This window comes from Oncorhynchus mykiss, chromosome 1 (assembly GCF_057628025.1).
Source record: "Oncorhynchus mykiss isolate SJ-2025 chromosome 1, ASM5762802v1, whole genome shotgun sequence".
NCBI classification, from domain to species: domain Eukaryota; kingdom Metazoa; phylum Chordata; class Actinopteri; order Salmoniformes; family Salmonidae; genus Oncorhynchus; species Oncorhynchus mykiss.
Genome location: NC_143022.1, coordinates 35,743,889 through 35,765,755, shown reverse-complemented (window position 1 = coordinate 35,765,755; position 21,867 = coordinate 35,743,889). Strand labels below are relative to the sequence as shown.

The 21,867-nt window shown below is 42.3% G+C and overlaps 1 protein-coding gene across 1 annotated transcript in view; it reads right to left on the bottom strand.

Moving 5' to 3' along the window:
* Positions 1–504: 504 nt before the first annotated feature.
* LOC110521723 (WASH complex subunit 1) overlaps positions 505–21,867 on the bottom strand; it is a 29,548-nt gene continuing 8,185 nt past the window's right edge. Inside the window, exons 2-11 of the mRNA XM_021599530.3 lie at positions 18,592–18,732; positions 11,364–11,475; positions 11,118–11,264; positions 4,806–4,942; positions 4,579–4,714; positions 4,217–4,409; positions 3,943–4,101; positions 2,098–2,253; positions 1,369–1,437; positions 505–1,241 (exon numbers count right to left, since the gene is read on the bottom strand). Of these exons, the coding sequence (XP_021455205.1) occupies positions 1,093–1,241; positions 1,369–1,437; positions 2,098–2,253; positions 3,943–4,101; positions 4,217–4,409; positions 4,579–4,714; positions 4,806–4,942; positions 11,118–11,264; positions 11,364–11,475; positions 18,592–18,732 (1,399 nt within the window). The 3' untranslated portion in view covers positions 505–1,092. The remainder of the gene's footprint in view (positions 1,242–1,368; positions 1,438–2,097; positions 2,254–3,942; positions 4,102–4,216; positions 4,410–4,578; positions 4,715–4,805; positions 4,943–11,117; positions 11,265–11,363; positions 11,476–18,591; positions 18,733–21,867) is intronic.

Sequence of the window (21,867 nt, the reverse complement as noted above, 5' to 3'; positions counted from 1 at the left end):
TCAGCAGGACAATTACCTAAAACACAAGGCCAAATATACACCGGAGTTGCTTACCAAGATGACATTGAATGTTCCGGAGTGGCCGAGTTATGATTTAAAATGGTTTGAAAATACTTACTGTACATGACTGTCTAGCAATGGTCAACAACCAGAGCTTGAAGAATTTTTAAAATAATAATGTGCGAATATTGTACAATCCAGGTGTGCAAAGCTCTTAAGACGTACCCAGAAAGACTCACAGCTGTAATCGCTGCCAAAGGTGATTCTAACATGTATTGACTTAGGGGGTTAAATACTTAAATATTTAAGATGTTTTATTTTTCGTATTTTGTGTAGATCATTGACAACAAAATGACAATTAAATCCATTTTAATCCCACTTTGTAACAACAGGTGGGGAAAGTCAAGGGATGTGAATATTTTCTGAAGGCACTGCAGGTTTAGGCTCTGTCTGTCTCACACACACCTCTCCAGCAGTACAGATCAGTCAACTCTCCACTGACAGTTTTATTTTAAATGCAAAAAGCCATTTATTGAAGGAAATTTGTTAACATTTTGATTGAAATGTTCTGCTACTTTAGTGTGGTGTTACACATGATGTAATATTTACATGTTACTTTATTAAACATCTTTACAATGCTGAGATGAGGTCTGACTTTTCTCCTGTAGTTGTTTGTCCTTTCCTTTTCTCAGTAAAGATCAGTCCGTGATGGTTCCTGTGTGTTGATCAAAACTACAGAAAACCAACAGAGGGAGTCACTGAACTATATAACACACCTGGGTCAAATACATGGCAGGCACTGGAATTGCGGCTGATTGCATACGTAGGGACCATGTCACTATCGTCAAACAACCATATAATCTGCAAAGAAACCAGTGGCATTCCCGGTCTTTATTGAAGTTATGCTACGACCTGGAATGCCACCATTGTCTATCATCTGGAAGAAACTCAACCCACTGACAACACAGCATTACCTCTCCTCAACAAGCGTTAGCTTCATCCCTCAGAATCGCCTCAGTATTCTGTTCTCTGATTGGCTTAGAGCTATATGTGCTCAGAGTTCCATTGGTTCTGATTGGCAAGTCTCAGTTGTTAGGCCTCCCAGTCGTCCTCGTCTTCAGCGGTTGGCTGATGGGGGGCAGGAAGAGGCGGGATTACATCGGACATCCTAGCGAATGCGCTGCCAGAACCAGCTGGGCCCTCCCCAGAGTCCCCGCCTCCAGGACCCTTACCAGAGATACCTAGGAAACACACACCACGATCACCGACACAGAAATACTTATGCACCATTATCAGAGCCTTTACGACAATAACCCAGGGGAGATGAGCAAAGGAGGGAAGGACCGGCAGGGAGAGGGATGTGCTCACCTTTCCTTCGCATCGCCAACTTATTGAAGAGATCTGACATGAAGTCTCCTCCACTGGCTGCTGCTACCACTGAGAGAGGGAGGGAGAACACAGTAAGAAAGCAGTGAAGCAGAGATGATGGATTCCATTTCTATGTCCTTTTAGTACAGTGGAGAGAGACCAGAGAAGTTACATTACTGTAGCTACATACTACATAAATAGTATAGCTGGTGAACAACTGTAGTAGTTTTCATGACTTGCTCAAATGAACCCAACTGTTAAATGTTGGTGGCCCGGCAGCAACTGAACCAGCAATGATGACGGGACTTACTCTCACACATTTTCTCGCTCCCTCACACGCGCTCACAGCAAATGTCATAGAGATAAAAAAAGCATGTAGTTAAATCAGTGCTTAATGAAGGTGATGTTTATACATCTAAAGGTCATGCAGCTCTGAGCTGTTCTCTATGACTAGTTAGTGTTAGTGTGTGTAAAGACACACCACAGGGTTACCTATGTCCCAAATATGCTCTGTAAGTTAAAGAACTGGAGGCAGGTAGCATTGCTCTGTTGGTGCTACATGCTCTCAAAGAGTCACCAGATTCAAGACTGATTTCTCGCTTGTTATTCAAGTGGAGAACCAAGACACTCAACCAGCGGCAATCTGTTTATTTCTCTCTCCCTCTATTCTTCTTCTTCCTCTCTCTCCCCACCACCTCTCCCCTCTCACTCCTCCTCTTTTTCTCTTACCTTGTTCCTGTTCCTTCTGTTTCTTCTTTTCCATCTTGCGTTCTTTGATGTTGCGTAGTTTGGCCTTGCCGATGCCTCCAGCGTTGCGGATGGACTCTAGTAGACTGGCCCGGCTGTTTGATTCAACCACCTCGCCGGGAGCCCCCGCTACAGGAGCTGGACGTAAACACACAGTTGGAGAGGAGTGTGTGTGTGTGTGTGTGTGTGTATACTTACATACAGTGCATTCGGAAAGTATTCAGACCCCTTCCCTTTTTCCACATCTTGTTACGTTACAGACTTATTTTAAAATGTATTAAATTATTTTTTCCCCCTCATCAATCTACACACAATACCCCATAATGAGAAAGCTGAAACAGGTTTTTAGAAATTTTAGCAAATTGATTAAAAACAGAAATAAGTATTCAGACCCTTTGCTTTGAGACTCGAAATAGAGATCAGGTGCATCCTGTTTCCATTGATCATCCTTGAGATGTTTCTACAACTTGATTGGAGTCCACCTGTGGTAAATTCAATTCATTGGACATGATTTGGAAAGGCACAAACCTGTCTATACAAGGTCCCACAGTTAACAGTGCATGTCAGAGCAAAAACCATGCCATGAGGTCAAAGGAATTGTCTGTAGATGTCCGAGACAGGATTGTGTCGAGGCACAGATCTGGGGAAGGGTAAAAAAACAAACATTTCTGCAGCATTGAAGGTCCCCAAGAACACACTTGCATCCATAATTCTTAAATGGAAGAAGTTTGGAACCATCAAGAGTCTTCCTAGAGCTGGCCGCCCGGCCAAACTGAGCAATCGGGAGAGAAGGGCCTTGGTCAGAGAGGTGACCAAGAACCCAATGGTCACTCTGACAGAGCTCCAGAGTTCCTGTGGAGATGGGAAATCCTTCCAGAAGCACAACCATCTCTGCAGCACTCCACCAATCAGGCCTTTATGATAGAGTGGCCAGACAGAAGCTACTCCTCAGTAAAAGGCACATGACAGCCCCTTGGAGTTTGCAAAAAGGCCCCCAAAGGACTCTCAGACAATGAGAAACAAGATTATCTGGTCTGATGAAACCAAGTTAAACTCTTTGGCCTGAATGCCAAGCGTCATGTCTGGAGGAAACCTGTCACCATCCCTACGGTGAAGCATGGTGGTGGCAGCATCATGCTGTGGGGATGTTTTTTAGTGGCAGGGACTGGGAGACAATTCAGGATCGAGGGAAAGATGAACGGAGCAAAGTAAAGACAGACCCTTGATGAAAACCTGCTCCAGAGTGCTCAGGACCCCAGATTTGGGCAAAGGTTTACCTTCCAACAGGACAACGATACTAAGTACACAGCCAAGACAACGCAGGAGTGGCTTGGGGACAAGTCTCTGAATGTCCTTGAGTGGCCCAGCCAGAGCCCAGACTTGAACCTGATCGAACATCTCTGGAGAGACCTGAATATAGCTGTGCAGCGACGCTCCCCTTTCAACCTGACAGAGCTTGAAAGGATCTGCAGAGAAGAATGGGAGAAACTCCCCAAATACAGGTGAGCCAAGCTTGTAGTGTCATACCCAAGAATACTTGAGGCTGTAATCACTGCCAAAGGTGCTTCAACAAAGTACTGAGTAAAGGGTCTGAATACTTGTGTAAATGTAATATTTCCGTTTAAAAAAAAAATAAATTTGCAAAAATGTCTAAAAACCTGTTTTTACTTTGTCATTATAGGGTATTGCGTGTAGATTGATGAAGAATATATATATTTTTTATACATGTTCAAATAAGGCTGTAACGTAACAAAATGTGGAAAGTGAAGGGGTCTGAATACTTTCCGAATGCACTGTATGTAGTGTGTGCGTGTGTGTGTGTGGTACCTGTGCTCCGAGTGCGGTTGGGTTCAGCAGGGCTCTCTGCAGGTGGAGGTGGGGGAGGAGGTGGAGGAGGGGGGAGACCAGGGGGAGGGGCGGGGGTGTGTGTGGGCTCTGGTGGGGGAGGAGGGGGAGGAGGCGGGACTGCAACTTGGAACTGAGAACCTGTAACACAAACAAACAACAAAACATCAACCAATAGAAACAGTTCCGTAAGTTGACATGACCGATTTCCAGGAAAACTTCTATATAATCCACACAATAGAAACAGCGTGTGTACCAGACATGTCCTCCCCAGTGAAGGTCGGTAGTTCAGGGAAGGTGTGTGTTGGTCCAGAGGGTGCGATGCCTGGCCCCAGGTCTTGGCTGTAGGACAAGTCGTCAGCAATGCCTGGCAAGTCTGGTAGGTAGGAGGGGACGTCTATCTCTGGGACCTGACCCAGGTCTGGAACATAGAAGTAGCTCTCTGCTGTCTACAGGGGGACAGATGGAGAGGGAATGAGAGAAGAAGGGAGAGAGAAAGTGTCCTAATTCAAAAGGTACACTTTAACCTGTTTGCAAGGCCCTTTGAAATAATCTTTCAGGCCTCCAGTTCTTTAGTGAACACATGTAACGGAGTGTGTGTGTACGATGTGTGTGTACCTGTCTCTCCAGCTGTTCTCTCTTGGTTATGGATAGCGGAGCGTCAAATGGTTTCTCTTCCTTCTCTGTCTCCAGGGTGGTGTGTGTTTTAGTCACCGCCCCCGCCAGGGGGTCCAGGAACACATACTTCTTATACCTAAACACATACACAAACAGTTAGAGGAGTGTGTGTTGAGTGTGTGTGTGTGTGTGTGTGTGTGTGTGTGTGTGTGTGTGTGTGTACTAACAGGTTCTCTGTAGTATTAAACAGCAGCAGGGAGCTGACAGAGGAGATGTTTCGAGGCAGACCGCCCAGCCCCTCCTCGGTCTCATCCTCTGAACGCTTCTTACTGCTCACACACACCGGGTAATAACACAACTTCTCCTAGAGGGGGATGTAGAGACAGGGGGTGTAAAACAAGAGAAGACCGATATTAAATGAGTCTGGTAAGAACCTACTTTTCTTTAAAAAACACAAAATGGCCACCAGACATAAACATGCATTAGCATTGCTTTCCACCTCTGTTTTGAACAAAGAAAGAGTTTTTTTATTTCAACTTTATTTAACCAGGTAGATTAGTTGAGAACAAGTTCTCATTTACAACTGTGACCTGGCCAAGATAAAGCAAAGCAGTGCGACACAAACAACAACACAGAGTTACACATGGAATAAACAAACATACATTCAACAACACAATAGAAAACAATCTAAATACAATAATATTAATCAAAAAAATAAAAAAATAGTTAGAGTAGTAGCTTTTGATAGAGACAGCCTTGCAGGCAAAAGAGAGAGATGCAGATTCAAAGACTGATTCAAATACCCTGTGGTTTGGTGTCTGCACACAACCAGACTCCAAACCACATGAATAACTCCCACTCTTTCCCTTTTCGTCATCAGCCTCTGTCTATTTCTCTCTCCCTCAATCGCTCCCTCTCTCCGCAGCGCATGAGGCTTCATAAATAATACATCTCTGAGCCAGGGAAGCACACAGGAAATATTGTTTTCCACATCTTTCTCCCCCTCTCTCTCAAACAGCACAAAATACTACTGTTCCTGGAAGTTTTCGATTCCGGCAGGGAGGGAGATCTCATGGGTGTTCACTATCAATAAACACACAACTTCACTGCTGAGCTAAGGTGCACACACACACACACACACACACAACTGTGGTGTAAAGTAACTAAGTAAAAATACCCTGACACCCAAAAGTACTCAATATATTTCAAATGCTCAGGCAGGAGAGTAATACGGTCCAATTCATATACCTGTCAATATAACATGTTGTCATCCCTACTGCCTCTGATCTGGTGGAAACTCACTAAACACAAATACTGCATTTGTAAATTATGTCTGAGTGTTTTAGTGGGACCCCTGGCTGTCTGTAAATACAAAAACAAGGACATTGTGCCTTCTGGTTTGCCTAATATAAAGGAATTTCATGTGTAGAATTTATTTTTACTTAAGTATGACAATTGAGTACTTTTTCCACCACTTTACTTAAGTATTTAAAACAAGATACTTTCAAACTTTTACTCAAGAAGTATTTTACTGGGTGACTTTCACTTGAGTTATTTTCTACTAAAGGTATCTTTACTTTTACTCAAGTATGACAATTGAGTACTTTTTCCACCACTACACGCACACAGTAGTTTCCTGAGGGTAGTTTTAGTCAGGGCTTCTCATGTCATGTCCCCAGGTGAGAACAGGTCTGTCCTCAGGCAGGTCAAGTCAGGTCAGAGCCTAATCTAGCGGTAGCTGTCTCCCAGCCAGGTCAAAACCCATCACCTCAGTCCCCAAGTTTGTCTATGCAGCTGTTAAATACCTGTGGACTCAGCTGTACGGTTGAGTGGAGCAGAATGTACACTACCGTTCAAAAGCTTGGGGTCACCTGTTTTTTTAAAAATGAAAGCACATTATAAGTCCATTAAAATAACATCAGATTGATCAGAAATACAGTGTAGACATTGTTAATGTTGTAAATGACTATTGTAGCTGGAAACGGCTGATTTTGTATGGAATATCTACAGTGGCGTACAGAGGCCCATTATCAGCAACCATCACTTGTGTTCCAATGGCAAATTGTGTAGGCTAATCCAGGTTTATCATTTTAAAAGGCTACTTGATCATTAGAAAACCCTTTTGCAATTATGTTAGCACAGCTGAAAACTGTAGTGCTGATTAAAGAAGCAATAAAACTGGCCTTCTTTAGACTAGTTGAGTATCTGGAGGATCAGCATTTGTGGGTTCGATTACAGGCTCAAATTGGCTAGAAACAAATAACTTTCTTCTGAAACTCATCAGTCTATTCTTGTTCTGAGAAATTAAGGCTATTCCATGCGAGAAATTGCCAAGAAATTGAAGATCTCGTACAACACTGTGTACTACTCCCTTCATAGAACAGCACAAACTGTCCCTAACCAGAATAGAAAGAGGAGTGGGAGACCCCGGTGCACAACTGAGCAAGAGGACAGGTACATTAGTGTCTAGTTTGAGAAACAGACACCTCACAAGTCCTCAACTGGCAGCTTCATGAAATAGTACACGCAAAACACCAGTCTCAACGTCAACAGTGAATATGCGACTCCGGGATGCTGGCCTTCTAAGGCAGAGTTCCTCTGTCCAGTGTCTGTGTTCTTTTGCCCATCTTAATCTTTAATTTGTCAGTCTGAGATATGGCTTTTTCTTTGCAACTCTGCCTAGATAATGGGCCTCTGTACACTTATGTAGTTATCCATAAAAAAAATATCCAGCTATAACAGTTATTTACAACACAAACAATGTCTACACTGCATTTCTGATCAATTTAATGTTATTTTAATGGACAAAAAAATGCTTTTCTTTCAAAAACAAGGACATTTCTAAGTGACCCCAAACTTTTGAACAGTCGTGTATCTTGAGTTAAATGAAATATGACCATGCCTTTTTGGCTTTATCTAAACAGCTAGGACTATACTGTATATAAAGCTGTGCATTTAAACTATACATATATCAGCTGTAATGGGCAGCTTTAGCTGCAGAGGAGACAGTGCTTTCTGTGTCCAAAATCCAGCAATCTGTATGCTTATAAGAAATCCCGCTATGCCCTCAGACGAACCATCAAACAAGAAAAGCGTCAATACAGGATTAAGATTGACTACTACACCGGCTCTGACGCTCGTCGGATTTGGCAGGGCATGAAAACTATTATGGACTACAAAGGGAAACCAAGACGCGAGCTGCCCAGTGATGTGAGCCTACCAGACTAGCTAAATGCCTTTTATGCTCACTTCGAGGCAAGCAACATTGAAGCATGCATGAGAGCACCAGCTGTTCTAGATGACTGTTTGATAATGCTCTCGGTAGCCGATGTGAGCAAGACCTTTAAACAGGTTAACATTCACAAAGCCGCGGGGCCAGACAGATTACCAGGGCATGTACTAAAAGCATGTGCGGACCAACTGGCAAGTGTCTTCACTGACATTTTCAACCTTTCCCTGACCGAGTCTGTAATACCTATATGTTTCAAGCAGACCACCATAATCCATGTGCCCAAGGAAGCGAAGGTAACCTGCCTAAATTATTCCTGCCCCGTAACACTCACATCGGTAGCCATGAAGTGCTTTGAAAGGCTGGTCAAGGCTCACATCAACAGCATCCTCCAGGATACCCAAGACCAGTTATTTCCAAACTGGGTGCCAATGTGATTCACATTTTTTTTTAATGCCTGGCAGGTAGGAGGGGACATCTATCTTCACACTTTCAAACAGTCCTGAGTAGCCGAGTTTCACTGCCAAAAATCTAATTAAACCATTTAGTGTTGAGCAAAATAACAACACAATGTCAAATACAGGTAGCCTAGTCAAATAATTAACATCCAATCACATTAACCGTTTCTCTGTCCTGGGAATTCCACTAACGATCCGTATGTAGCTAAACGTAGCTGCTGCTCATGTTGGTATCTGTACTGATGGCACAAAAGCCATGACAGAGAGACATAGTGGAGTGGTAACGCACATGCAAGCAGTTGCTCCCATTGCTACTTGGGTACCCTGCAGCATCCACCGAGAGGCTCTTGCTGCCAAGGGAACGCCTGACAGATTGAAAGACCTTTTGGACACTATAGTGAAAATGTTTAACTTTGTTAAAGCAAGGCCCCTGAACTCCCATGTATTTTCTGCACTATGCAATGATACGGGCAGCGATCATGTAACGCTTTTACAAGGGGGTTATCAAGGGGCAAAGTCTTGACACGTTTTTTTTTTTAATTGAGAAATGAGCTTCAAGTTCTTTACTGACCATAATATTCACTTGTCTGACCCCATGCATGATGACAAGTTTCTCACACGACTAGCCATCTGGGTGATGTTTTTCCTCAACTGAATTATCTGAATCTAGGATTACAGGGACTCTCCGCAACTATATTCAATGTGCGGGACAAAATTGAGGCTATGATTAAGAAGTTGGAGCTCTTCTCTGTCTGCATTAACAAGGACATCACACAGGTCTTTCCATCATTGTATGATTGTGTGTGTGCAAATGAACTCAAGCTTACGGACAATGTCATATGTGATATAGCGAAGCACCTGAGTGAGTTGGGTGCGCAATTACGCAGGTACTTTCCCGAAATGGATGACACAAACAACTGGATTCGTTATCCCTTTCAGGCCCTGCCTCCAGTCCACTTACCGATATCTGAACAAGAGAGCCTCATCGAAATTGCAACAAGCGGTTCTGTGAAAATTGAATTTAATCAGAAGCCACTGCCAGACTTCTGGATTGGGTTGCGCTCAGAGTATCCTGCCTTGGCAAATCGCGCTGTTAAGACACTGTTGTCCTTTGCAACCACGTACCTATGTGAGAGTGGATTCTCGGCCCTCACTAGCAAGAAAACTAAAGAGGCACAGACTGTGTGTGGAAAATGATTAAAGGCAGACTCTCTCCAATACAACCCAACATTGCAGAGTTCAAGCATACCCTTCTCATTAACCTGTGATGAGTTATTCACAATTTTCAACGAACAAAAGGTTTTATATGTAAGATGGTTAAAAAAAGAGCAAAATTATTTATTATCATTATATTATTATTTGTGCCCTGGTCCTATAAGTGCTCTTTGTCACTTCCCACGACCCGTGTTGTGACAAAAACTCACTTATTCTTAAGTTTAATAAATGTATCATATAGTGTGTGTGGCAGGCTTATAACGATGGCAAAAATCAACATTTGAGAGCGCGCTGACCCTGGTGCTAGAGGGGGTATCTAGCTGGAGGCTAAATGTTTGAAGGGGTACTGGACTATAAAAAGTTTGGGAACCACTGCCCTAAACCCACTCTAATTCGCATACCGCACCAACAGATTCACAGATGACTCAATCGCACTCCACACTGCCCTATCCCGCCTGGACAAAAGGAACACATATGTGAGAATGCTGTTCATTGACTACAGCTCAGCGTTCAACACCATAGTGCCCGCAAAGCTCATCACTAAGCTAAGGATCCTGGGATAAAACACCTCCCTCTGCAACTGGATCCTGGCCTTCCTGACGGACTGCCCCCAGGTGGTAAGGGTAGGCAACAACACGTCTGCCACGCTGATTCTCAACATTGGGGCCCTCAGGGGTGTGTACTTAGTCCCCTCCTGTACTCCCTGTTCACCCACGACTGCGTGGCCAAACACAATTCTAACACCATCATTGTGGACTACAGGAAAAGTCGGGCCGAACAAGCCCCCATTAACATCGACGGGGCTGTAGTGGAGCAGGTCGAGAGTTATGTTCCTTGGTGTCCACATCACCAACAAACTATCATGGTCCAAAGACACCAAGGCAGTTGTGAAGAGGGCACGACGACAACTATTCCCCCTCAGGAGACTGAGAAGATTTGGCGTGAGTCCCCAGATCCTCAAAAAGTCCTACAGCTGCACCATCGAGAGCATCCTTACCGGTTGCATCACCACCTGGTATGGCAACCAACTGCTCGGCATCTGACCGTAAGGTGATACAGAGGGTCGTGCATACGGCCCAGTACATTACTGGGGCCAAGATTCCTGCCGTCCAGGACTTATATACTAAGTGGTGTCAAAGGAAAGCCAATAAAATTATCAGAGACTCCAGCCACCCTAGTCATAGACTGTATTCTCTGCTACCGCAAGGCAAGCGGTACCGGAGCACCAAGTCTAGGACCAAAAGGCTCCTTAACAGCTTCTACCCCCAAGCCATAAGACTGCTGAACAATTAATCACATGGCCATCAGACTATTTACATTGACCCCCCCCTCCATTTGTTTTGTACACTGTTGCTACTCGCTGTTTATTACCTAAGCATAGTCACTCAATATCGGTACCCCCTGTATATAGCCTCATTATTGTTATTTTATTGTGTTACTTTTTATTATTTTCAGCTAGAGTTTATTTGGTCAATAGGGCTTGGTTAAGGGCTTGTAAGTAAGCATTTCACAGTAAGGTCTACACTTGCTGTATTCGGAGCGCATGTGACAAACAAAGTTTGATTTGACCTCTTTGTACTGCAATGTTTTGCAGATGATCAAATAAAGTATTATATTTGTGTGTTTGTCTGTGTTACCTGCAGGGCCTTGTCGTCAAGGGGTCGTAGTTTGGCCTGTATGTGGTATCTGGGGCGTGTTTGGGAGGCGGGGTCTGTGGCTCCACTGAAGATGGAGGAGTAATCCTGGAGACGATCTGGAGCTGGATACTTAGCACTGGAGAACACCTACACATTGTCACACACATCAAAATCTCGTAGTACTCGAAAGTATTGTAAGTAATCTGTTTTGCAGATATCTGCAACTCTGTGTGTGAAGCGTGTTACCTTGGTGGCCTTCTTGCTGCCTTTGATCTTGTCGACGCGGGCCTGGGCCAGCCTGATCCGATCTGTCACACTCTGCAGCTGAGAGCGATTCCGCTCTACACTCTCAGACACCCTACACACACACCAGGGGAAACTCAAAGTGTAAATGCGTGGGTGTGTGTGTGTGTATGTTCTGCTGATTTTTTTTTGTGATCAAATGTTTATTCAGCAAACAAGAATAAATACAGTACCAGTCAAAAGTTTGGACACACCTATTTCATTAAAGGGTTTTTCTTTATTTTTACTATTTTCTACATTGCAGAATAATAGTGAAGACATCAAAACTATGACATAACACATATGGAATCATGTAGTAACCAAAAAAGTGCTAAACAAATCAAAATATATTTTAGATTGTAGATTCTTCAAAGTAGCCCCCCTTTGCCTTGATGACAGCTTTGCAAACTCTTGGCATTCTCTCAACCAACTTTACGAGGTTGTCACCTGGAATGAGTAGGTGTGTCCAAACTTTTGACTGGTACTGTACATACAAAATGAAGTGACACCCCCCTCCCCCATCACAATCCCACCCCAGTCGAGGACCTTAGGGGCAAAATTAAATAAAAATAGATGGTTCAAATTAACAAATCAAATTTTAAAAAAATCAAAGCAACACATCAGTGTTTCAGTGGCATTAAGACATTGGTTCAAAGTGTATTTTTTAGCTCTATGAATGAAAGCAGTAAAATGCTCCAAATCAATTACATCCAAGAAAGTGAGGATCCATTGACATTGACGGATAGAAAGTGTTTGGAGGCTTCCATCGTACTGCAATATTTTTTGCAGCAGTTTGGCCAGCAAGAAGACTGCGCTTCTGACAAAGAGATAAATGAAGTACAGAGAAATCATATCAAAGTCAAACAAAAGGAGATGCAGGAATATTTTCTGACAACAGAGTGGATAAGTTCGAAGCTACTTCATCCCAGAATACAGACACCAGAGAGCATTCCCAAACCATGTGTATAAAGGTACCAGGTTCATTAAGAGGGCACAATGTACAGGAAACATTGCTGATGAAGTATGTGTGTGTGTGAGAGAGAGACTGTCAATCCAATCAAAATCAACTTGAATGTACTTGTCACATGTGCCGAATACAACAACAACCTTACCGTGAAATTCTTACTTTCAAGCCCTTAACCAGTTAAGAAAATATTAAGAAATAAACTAAAGTGAAAAAGGAACACAATAACGAGCCTATCTTCAGGGGGTACCGGAACAGAGTCATTGTGCAGGGGTACAGGTTAGTCAAGGTAATTGAGGTAACATGTACATGTAGGTAGGGGTAAAGTGACTATACATAGATAGCTAATAAACAGCAAGTAACATCAGTGTGTAAAAAAAAATGCAAATAGTCCAGGTATAATTGTTTTATTAATTGTTCAGCATTCTTATGGATTGGGGGTAGAATCTGTTATGGAGCCTTTTGGACCTAGATTAGACATTCTGGTACCGCTTGACATGCAGTAGCAGAGAGAACAGTCTATGACTAGGGTGGCTAGAGTCTTTGACAATTTTTTGGGCCTTCCTTTGACACCGCCTGGTATAGGGGTCCTGGATGGCAGGAAGCTTGCCCCCAGTGATATACTGGGCCATACGCACTACCCTCTGTATCGCCTTACGGTCGAATGCCGAGCAGTTGCCATACCAGGCGGTGATGCAATCGGTCAGGATGCTCTCGATGGTGCAGCTGTAGAAGCTTTTGAGGATCTGGCTACCCATGCCAAATCTTTTCAGTTTCCCCAATTGGGAATAGGCGTTGTCGTCCCCTCTTCACAACTGTCTTGGTGTGTTTGGACCATTCTAGTTTGTTAGTGATATGGACACCAAGGAACTTGAAGGTCTCGACCCGCTCTACTATAACCCTGTCGATGTGAATGGGGGTGTGTTCTTCCCTTCTTTTCCTGTAGTCCCCGATCAGCTTCTTTGTCTTGCGCACGTTGAGGGAAGAGGTTGTTGTCCTGGCACCATACCTGCCAGGTCTCTGACCTCCTCCCGATAGTCTGTCTCATCATTGTCCGTGATCAGGCCTACCACCGTTGTGTCATCAGCAATTTTAGTGATGGTGTTGGAGTTGTGCTTGGCCACGCAGTGGTGAGTGAACAAGTACAGGAGGGGACTAAACACGCACCTCTGAGGGGCTCCCGTTTGAGGATCAGATGTGTTATTGCCTACCTTTACCACTTGAGGGTGGCCAGTCAGTAAGTCCAGGATCCAGTTGCAGAGGGAGGTGTTCAGTCCCAGGGTTCTTAGCTTAGTTAGGAGCGTTGAGGGCACTATGGTGTTGAACGCTGAGCTGTAGTCAATGAACATCATTCTCACGTGTTCCTTTTGTCCAGGTGGGAAAGGGCACTGTTGAGTGCAATTGAGATTGCATCATCTGTGGATCTGTTGGGGCGGTATGCAAATTGAAGTGGGTCCAGCGTTTCTGGAATGATGGTATTGATGTGAGCTATGACCAGCCTTTCAAAGCAATTAATGGCTACAGATGTGAGTGCTACGGGGCGGTAGTCATTTAGGCAGGTTACCTTTGAGTAATTGGTCAGGGAGAAGTTGAAAATGTCAGTGAAGGCACTTGTCTGTTGTCACATAGAAACTTAAATTAGAAGGAAGGATGTTTTTGATACTTTATATGACAAACTATTTTTGAGAAAATCATGAAAGTGGCCATTCTGGCCCTTTTTAGATTGATACATGCCTTCTGTTAGACCCTATCATCTGTGAACTGTAAATACTACAGACAACATCTGTCATTATACTCCTTATAGTGAGTTCTAAAATAGAGTATCTTAATTCTAAAAAACACATTTTAACATTCATTTATCTACATATAAAAATGACATTTTTGATGTTCATTTTGTTGTTCATTTTAAGACATTGTTTTGAACAATATACTCTTCAAGTACATACTATTTCCAGAGTGGGCTCTCTGCTAATTCTGATGTTCTGATCAATTTCATGAGCACCAATAACATTTGAATGGTAAATGGATTCAAAGTGAACTCCCCCTGCTGGTGATTTACTGAATGTGCAATCCTAAACGAGGGCTGTGATTGGTTAATGACCTATAATGTACAGTGGTTGCTCAACGAAAAGTTTTGCGATTATGCTGCGGGACTTACGAGGTTATTTGTGGTTTAGTACAGTACCCTGCGTCACTACTTCATTGCTTCAGACCAGCGCAAGGGTGAGTTAGAGCATGGATTTTGCTATTGGGTCCCAAGGCGCTACTGTGTCTATAAGCCAAAATAGAAACTGATAATTGTGCACGACTTCAGTATTACTTACTAAAACTGTTGTTACATTAAGGTTTTTATTCTAAGAGAGACTTAGACTACAATTAGGGTGTTGAAATGTTAGGACTATTTTGCTCTTACTGTGGTACTGTAGCCTACTCCCGCCCGGTCACATTGTACAGCACCCGAGTGGCACAGCGGTCTAAGACATTGCATCGCAGTGAAAACTGCGTTGCTACAGATGCTGGTTCAATACCCGTGCCGGCCGCAACAGGGAGACCCATGAGGCGACTGTAGGCTTTTGGTTTCTCTCCCTCTAAAAACAGAAATAAATAATTCTAAATAACAAACTGGCTTTATTTACAAATTAGTAACAATGTCTCACCAATGTCTCACAAATTACTAACAACGTCTCAAGCAAACTTGAGGTCACCGAGAAAGTCTGGACATGGCCTGCTCTCCCTTATGTAAGGAATTAGGCACTTTAACATGTTTACTACAGTATGTACTGTAGGCGGTTTACTTGTCAGACTTCACAGTAGCCCAAAACAAATGCAGGTGGCTTCTATCTTCAAAATGTTTTAAATGCTTTATTATACAAATGTTTAAAGTGCGTGTGGGTATCCTCATGCAACCGCAAAATGTCAGATAAAGCATACAGTGTAAAGTACTGTATTTCTTCATCAGTATCTATATGCTTTCATTAATAAAATAATGATAAAAATACTCTTTCAAACACACAAGGTCACGTTGAAAAGCTCCAATTATGTATTGTATCGTAAAATTACTTTCTTAGTTAGGTTGGCTGTATCACAACCGGCCGTGAATGGTTGCAATTTCAATTCAATCCACCAGAAAAGACGGAACAAATAATACAACAAATATTGTGGTCAAACTCAAATATACTAATTGATAAAAACTTTATCAATTGGATCTTTGAACATGTGGAAGGGGGAAAAAGTAATAATTATTATTAAACCCTGTTTTTCACAAGCGTAGCAGGCTGTGAATTCTGCAAACGTTTCTAGAATGGGCTATTAGCAGGACAATATAAACTCAGCTAAAAAAGAAACATCCCCTTTTCAGGACCCTGTAAATCTGTCTTCACAGATCTTCATTGAATAGGGTTTAAACACCGTTTCCCATGCTTGCTCAATGAACCATAAACAATTAATGAACATGCACCTGTGGAACGGTCATTAAGACACTAACAGCTTACAGACGATAGGCAATTAAGGTCACAGTTAAGAAAACTTAGGACACTAAAGAGGCCTTACTACTGACTCTGAAAAACACCAAAAGTAAACTGCCCAGGGTCCCTGCTCATATGCGTGAATGTGCCTTAGGCATAGTGCAAGGAGGCATGAGGACTGCAGATGTGGCCAGGGCAGTACATCTGAACATCACACCTACAACTTGTTGCCATCCTCGGGCGAGTTACACCAGGAACGCACAATCCCTCCATCAGTGCTCAGACTGTCTGCAATAGGCTGAGAGAGGCTGGACTGAGGGCTTGTAGGCCTGTTGTACAACAACAACGTCGCCTATGGGCACAAACCCACCATCGCTGGACCAGACAGGACTGGCAAAAAGCGCCCTTCACTGACGAGTCGCAGTTTTGTCTCGGATTTGCATTTATTGTCGAAGGAATGAGCGTTACACCGAGTCCTGTACTCTGGAGCGGGATCAATTTGGAGGTGGAGGGTCCGTCATGGTCTGGGGCGGTGTGTCATAGCATCATCGGACTGAGCTTGTTGTCATTGCAGGCAATCTCAACACTGTATGTTACAGGGAAAACATCCTCCTCCTTCATGTGGTACCCTTCTTGCAGGCTCATCCTGACATGACCCTCCAGCATGACAAAGCCACCAGCCATACTGCTCGTTCTGTGCGTGATTTCCTGCAAGACAGGAATGTCAGTGTTCTGCCATGGCCAGCGAAGAGCCCGGATCTCAATCCCATTGAGCATGTCTGGAACCTGTTGGATCGGAGGGTGAGGACTTGGGCCATTCCCCCCCAGAAATGTCCAGGAACTTGCAGGTGTCTTGGTGGAAGAGTGGGGTAACATCTCACAGCAAGAACTGGCAAATCTGGTGCAGTCCATGAGGAGGATATGCAATGCGTTACTTAATGCAGCTGGTGGCCACACCAGATACTGGCTGTTACTTTTACATTTTGACCCCCCCCCCCCCCCCCTTTGTTCAGGGACCCATTATTCCATTTCTGTTAGTCACGTCTGTGGAACTTGTTCAGTTTATGTCTCAGTTGTTGAATCTTGTTATGTTCTTACAAATATTTACACATGTGAAGTTTGCTGAAAATAAACGCAGTTGACAGTGATAGGACGTTTCTTTTTTTGCTGAGTTCATATAGTCTACCAGCTGTGGTCAACAATTTCAGCATAATTTCGGCACTGCTCTGAAACTAGCATGGAGAAACTAAAATGTTAAATTATATTCCATGATATTCTTAAGATATATGTGTTGACTGAATATAAGCAAGGCATGTCTGCTAAATAATCAATTTGAAGGTACAGTCATATAGCCTCGACACTTACATAAAGCTGAGTGACTCACTCATTCATGGCTTTGGATCAAAATAAATAAGTACCAACATTCTTAGTCTTTAATAAAGAAATGTTTTGGTTATCCTGACCTGGACATCATGTACTGTATTATAATAGCCCATTACAGGTTATTAGCAGGACAATGTATGCTTACCAACACCTCTCTGTAATTTGATACTTTGTGCAAGGCAATTGATCAGCATTAAAAACTTTGTGGATTATTATTATTACTATTAATTAATTTAGAATTTTATAAAAGCCCCTCAGATATTCTCACAGATCAGATTTGTCGTAATGAAAAATGCCCCTTAGATATTAATTTAGAATCCTCTAAATGTAATTATTGGCGGAGAGTCACGTCATTTAAAAAAATATTTGTCAATATACTGTAGGCCTACCGTAGGCGACATGACTCTCACTAGTGTTGAGTAATGTGCTGTTAAAAGTGGTGTAGATCTTATTTATTTAAAAAGTATATTGAAGTTAGAATGCTATGCTCTTGCTACTGTAGCCTACTCCCGACCGTCACGTTGGACAGCGCCATATTTTCCATTCAATCCTAACGGAAACCCTGAGGGTTTTGTTTTACTTGGAAATAGAAACACCATAATATTAATCAAATTAATTAAGCTAAAAATGTTTTAAATCAATCCCATATATGACGTTCTTACAAAAAAGCTTTAAAATTCTCTAGTACAGCCACTATTGAAGGCTATCAAATGCTTCTCAAAGATGCCCTCTGGTGGTCAAACTAGCACTAACTAGCATTAATGGTAACACTGGCTGACAATTAAATAACATGCCATTGAACTCTGTGGCAGCCCGCAAGATGTGCTGCAGTATGACGCAACTTTTAAAGGAGGAACCACTGTTAATTTCTATGTATAAGATGGGTCATATGATTATAAGTACCAGAGAGGCCCACTATGGAAATTTGATGTGTTTGAAGAGTATATTGTTTCAAGCAATATGTCTAAAAATAAGCTAAATCAAAAAGGGTTGAGATATTCCTATTAATATTTTTTATGTTGAATAACTCAATGTAAGAAAACATATTTCAGAATCTAGACATAGTTCATATTTGAAAGCGCATTGTATAATGACACCAATATATTGTCTTTATCGTGTACAGTTCACAGCCTAAAACGGCCACTTTCATCATGATTTTCTCAAAAATGATTTGTGATACAAATGTAAAAATCATGTTGAACATCCTTCCTGCCAATTAAGTCTCTGTGTAAGAATTCCCTGAACAATCTGAGATACCAAAATATTTTCCACTCCCGCTGGCATGGAATAAATCAGGAGGATCTTTGCTACCAAACAACACATATAGCACATGCTCTTATTGGACGACTTATACTCCTCGATCTCAAGTGTGTGTGTGTACCTGGTAAAGATGTCAGTAGAGATGGTCTCTAGGTAGAGCAGGGCATCTGCTATCTGGTGAACAGCCTCCTCCCTCCTCAGGTCTGACTGGATCAGAGGCACAGAGTACACCTGACCCTCGAGACACTGCTTCACACTCATCCTACAAACACACACACACAAAACAATGAGTGAGTGATGAATGAATGAATGAGAGAGAGAGAAAATCCTCTGCATTATCATTGACAGCAGACTCCTACATTTCCTCAAATGTCAAATTGGCTTCTTACCAAATTACTGTATGACAGACCACGTATTCACCCTGCACACCCTTATTGACAAACAAACAAAACAAAAGCCTTTTCATGCTTTGTTGATTTCAAAACAGCTTGACTCAATTTAGCATGAGGGTCTGCATTATAAATTGATGGAAAGCGGTGTTGGGGGGGAAAACATCCAACATTATCAAATCCATAAACACAACAAATGTGAGGTTAAAATTGGCAAAAAAAACACAAACATTTCTTTCCTCGGGCCGGGGGGTGAGACAGGGATGCAGCTTGAGCCCCACCCTCTTCAACATATATAGTGAACAAAAATATAAAACGCAACAGACAACAATTTCAAAGACTTTACTGAGTTACAGTTCTTATAAGGAAATCAGTCAATTTAAATAAATTAATTAGGTCCTAATCTATAGATTTCAAATGACTGGGAATACAGCTATACATATGTTGGTCACAGATACCTTAAAAAAAGTTTGAGGCGTGGATCAGAAAACCAGTCAGTAGGGTGGCGCAGTGGTCTAGGGCACTGCATTGCATTGGTAGCTGCAACTCCCGTACGGGCTTGGGAGAGATACCACGAAATTGGGGAGGACGCATGCTTTTGACCTTCGTCTCTCCCGAGCCCGTACAGGAGTTGTAGCGATGAGACAAGATAACTACCAACAATTGGATACCATGAAATTGTGGAGAAAAGGGGGTAAAATTCAACAACAAAAAGTCAGTATCTGGTGTGGCAATAATTTGCCTCATGCAGCGCAAAACATCTCCTTTGCATAGAGTTGATCAGGCTGTTGATTGTGGTCTGTGGAATGTTGTCCCACTCCTCTTCAATTGCTGTGCGAAAATGCTGGAACAGGTGGCTTAAATTAACATTAAATTCTATGGCAACAGCTTAAATTAACATTCAATTCTCTGGCAACAGCTCTGGTGGACATTCCTGCATGCAACTTGCATGCTCCCTCAAAACTTGAGGTGGCATTGTGTTGTTTGAAAAAACTGCAGATTTTAGAGTGGCCTTTTATTGTGTAATGACCATGCTGTTTAAATCAGCTTCTTGATATGCCACACATCAGGAGGATGGATTATCTTCCCAAAGGAGAAATTCTCCCTAACAGGGATGTAAACAAATTTGTGGACAACATTTTAGAGAAATAAGCTTTTTGTGCATATGGAACATTTCTGGGATCTTTTATTTCAGCTCATGAAACATGAGAACAACACTTTACATTGTGTTTATATTTTTGTTCAGCGTATATCAACGAATTGGCGAGGGCACTAGAACAGTCTGCAGCACCTGGCCTCACCCTACTAGACTCCGTAGTCAAATGTTTACTATTTGCAGATGATCTGGTGCTTCTGTCCCCAAACTAGAAGGGCTTATCGCAGCACCTAGATCTTCTGAATAGATTCTCTCAGACTTGGGCTCTGACAGTCAATAACGGTGTTCCAAAAAAGGTCCAGTTGCCAGGACCAGCACCACATTTAACTTCCACAAAGATGTGAACAATCTGAGAGACAAGGCAAGAAGGGCCTTCAACACCATCAAAAGAAAGATCAAATTTGACACACCTGTGTGACTCAGTTGGTAGAGCCTGGCACTTGTAACGCCAGAGTTGTGGGTTCGAATCCCAGTAACCAGTAACAAAAATATATGCATTCACTACTGTAAATCAATCTAAATAAGAGTGTCTGCTAAATGACAAAAATGTAAAACATACCAATTAGGATCTGAGTGGAATCAGTTATTATAACACATTGCCCAATATGGTTGTGAGGTCTGGGGTCCACTAACCAACCAAGAATTAATAAAAATGGGACAAACACCAAATTGAGACTGCATGCAGAATTCTGCAAAAACATCCTCTGTGTAAAACACCAAATAATGAATGTGGAGCAGAATTATGATGATTCCCGCTAATTATCAAAATCCAGAAAAGAGCATTAAATTCTACAACTACCTAAAAAGTAGTGATTCTCAAACCTCCTATAACAAAGCCCTCACCTACAGAGAGATGAACCTGGAATAAAGTCCCCTCATCCTGCAGGTACGGGAACTCTGTTCACAAACTCAACAGAGCTCCAGGACAACAATGCACATCAAAAGAAAACAAAGAGATAATTACTTAACACATTGGAAAGAATCAACTACAAAACAGAGCAAACTACAATGTTATTTTTCCCTAAACAGAGAGTACACAGTAGCAGAATACCTGACTACTGTGACTGACCATCGGCAGACCTGGCTCTCAATGGAAGACAGTCTGTGCCCACTGCCCAAAAAATGAGGTGGGAACCGAGCTGCACCTTCTGCCAATTGCGTGACCATAGTAGAGATACATAATTTCCTCAGATTACACAGACCCACAAAGAATTTTAAAACAAATCCAATCTTGATAAACTCCCATATCTATTAGGTGAAGTGACACCACAGTAGCAAGATATGATCTGTTGTCACAAAAAAAGGGCAACTAGTGGAGAACAAACAACATTGTAAATATAATGTATATTTATCTGTGATCTTTGTTTTCCCTTTCATACTTCAACTAATTGCGGACTGTTACAACAGTTGACATGTCTATATTCTTTAACTTTTGTGAGTGTAATGTGTACTTTTAATTTCTGATTGTTTATTTCCCTTTTGTTAATTGCCTATTCCATTTGCTTTGGCAATGTAAACACATGTTCCCCATGCCAATAAAGTTTTTTGCATTAAATTGAATAGAGAGAGATCATCCTGATCCAAGATGGCGTAGCAGTCAGACATCTTGTCCTCGTCTTGTAATCTCCCTAATGTCAATATGCCTTGTCCATTGCTCTTTTGGTTAGTAATTATTGCCTTATTTCACTACAGAGCCCCTAGCCCTCCTTAGATAACCCTTTAGTTCCACCTCCCACACATGCGGTGACCTCACCTGGTTTAAATGACGTTTCTAGAGACGATAGCTCTCTCATTGTCACTCAATGCATAGGTTTACCTCAACTGTGTTCACATCCTACCATACCTTCGTCTG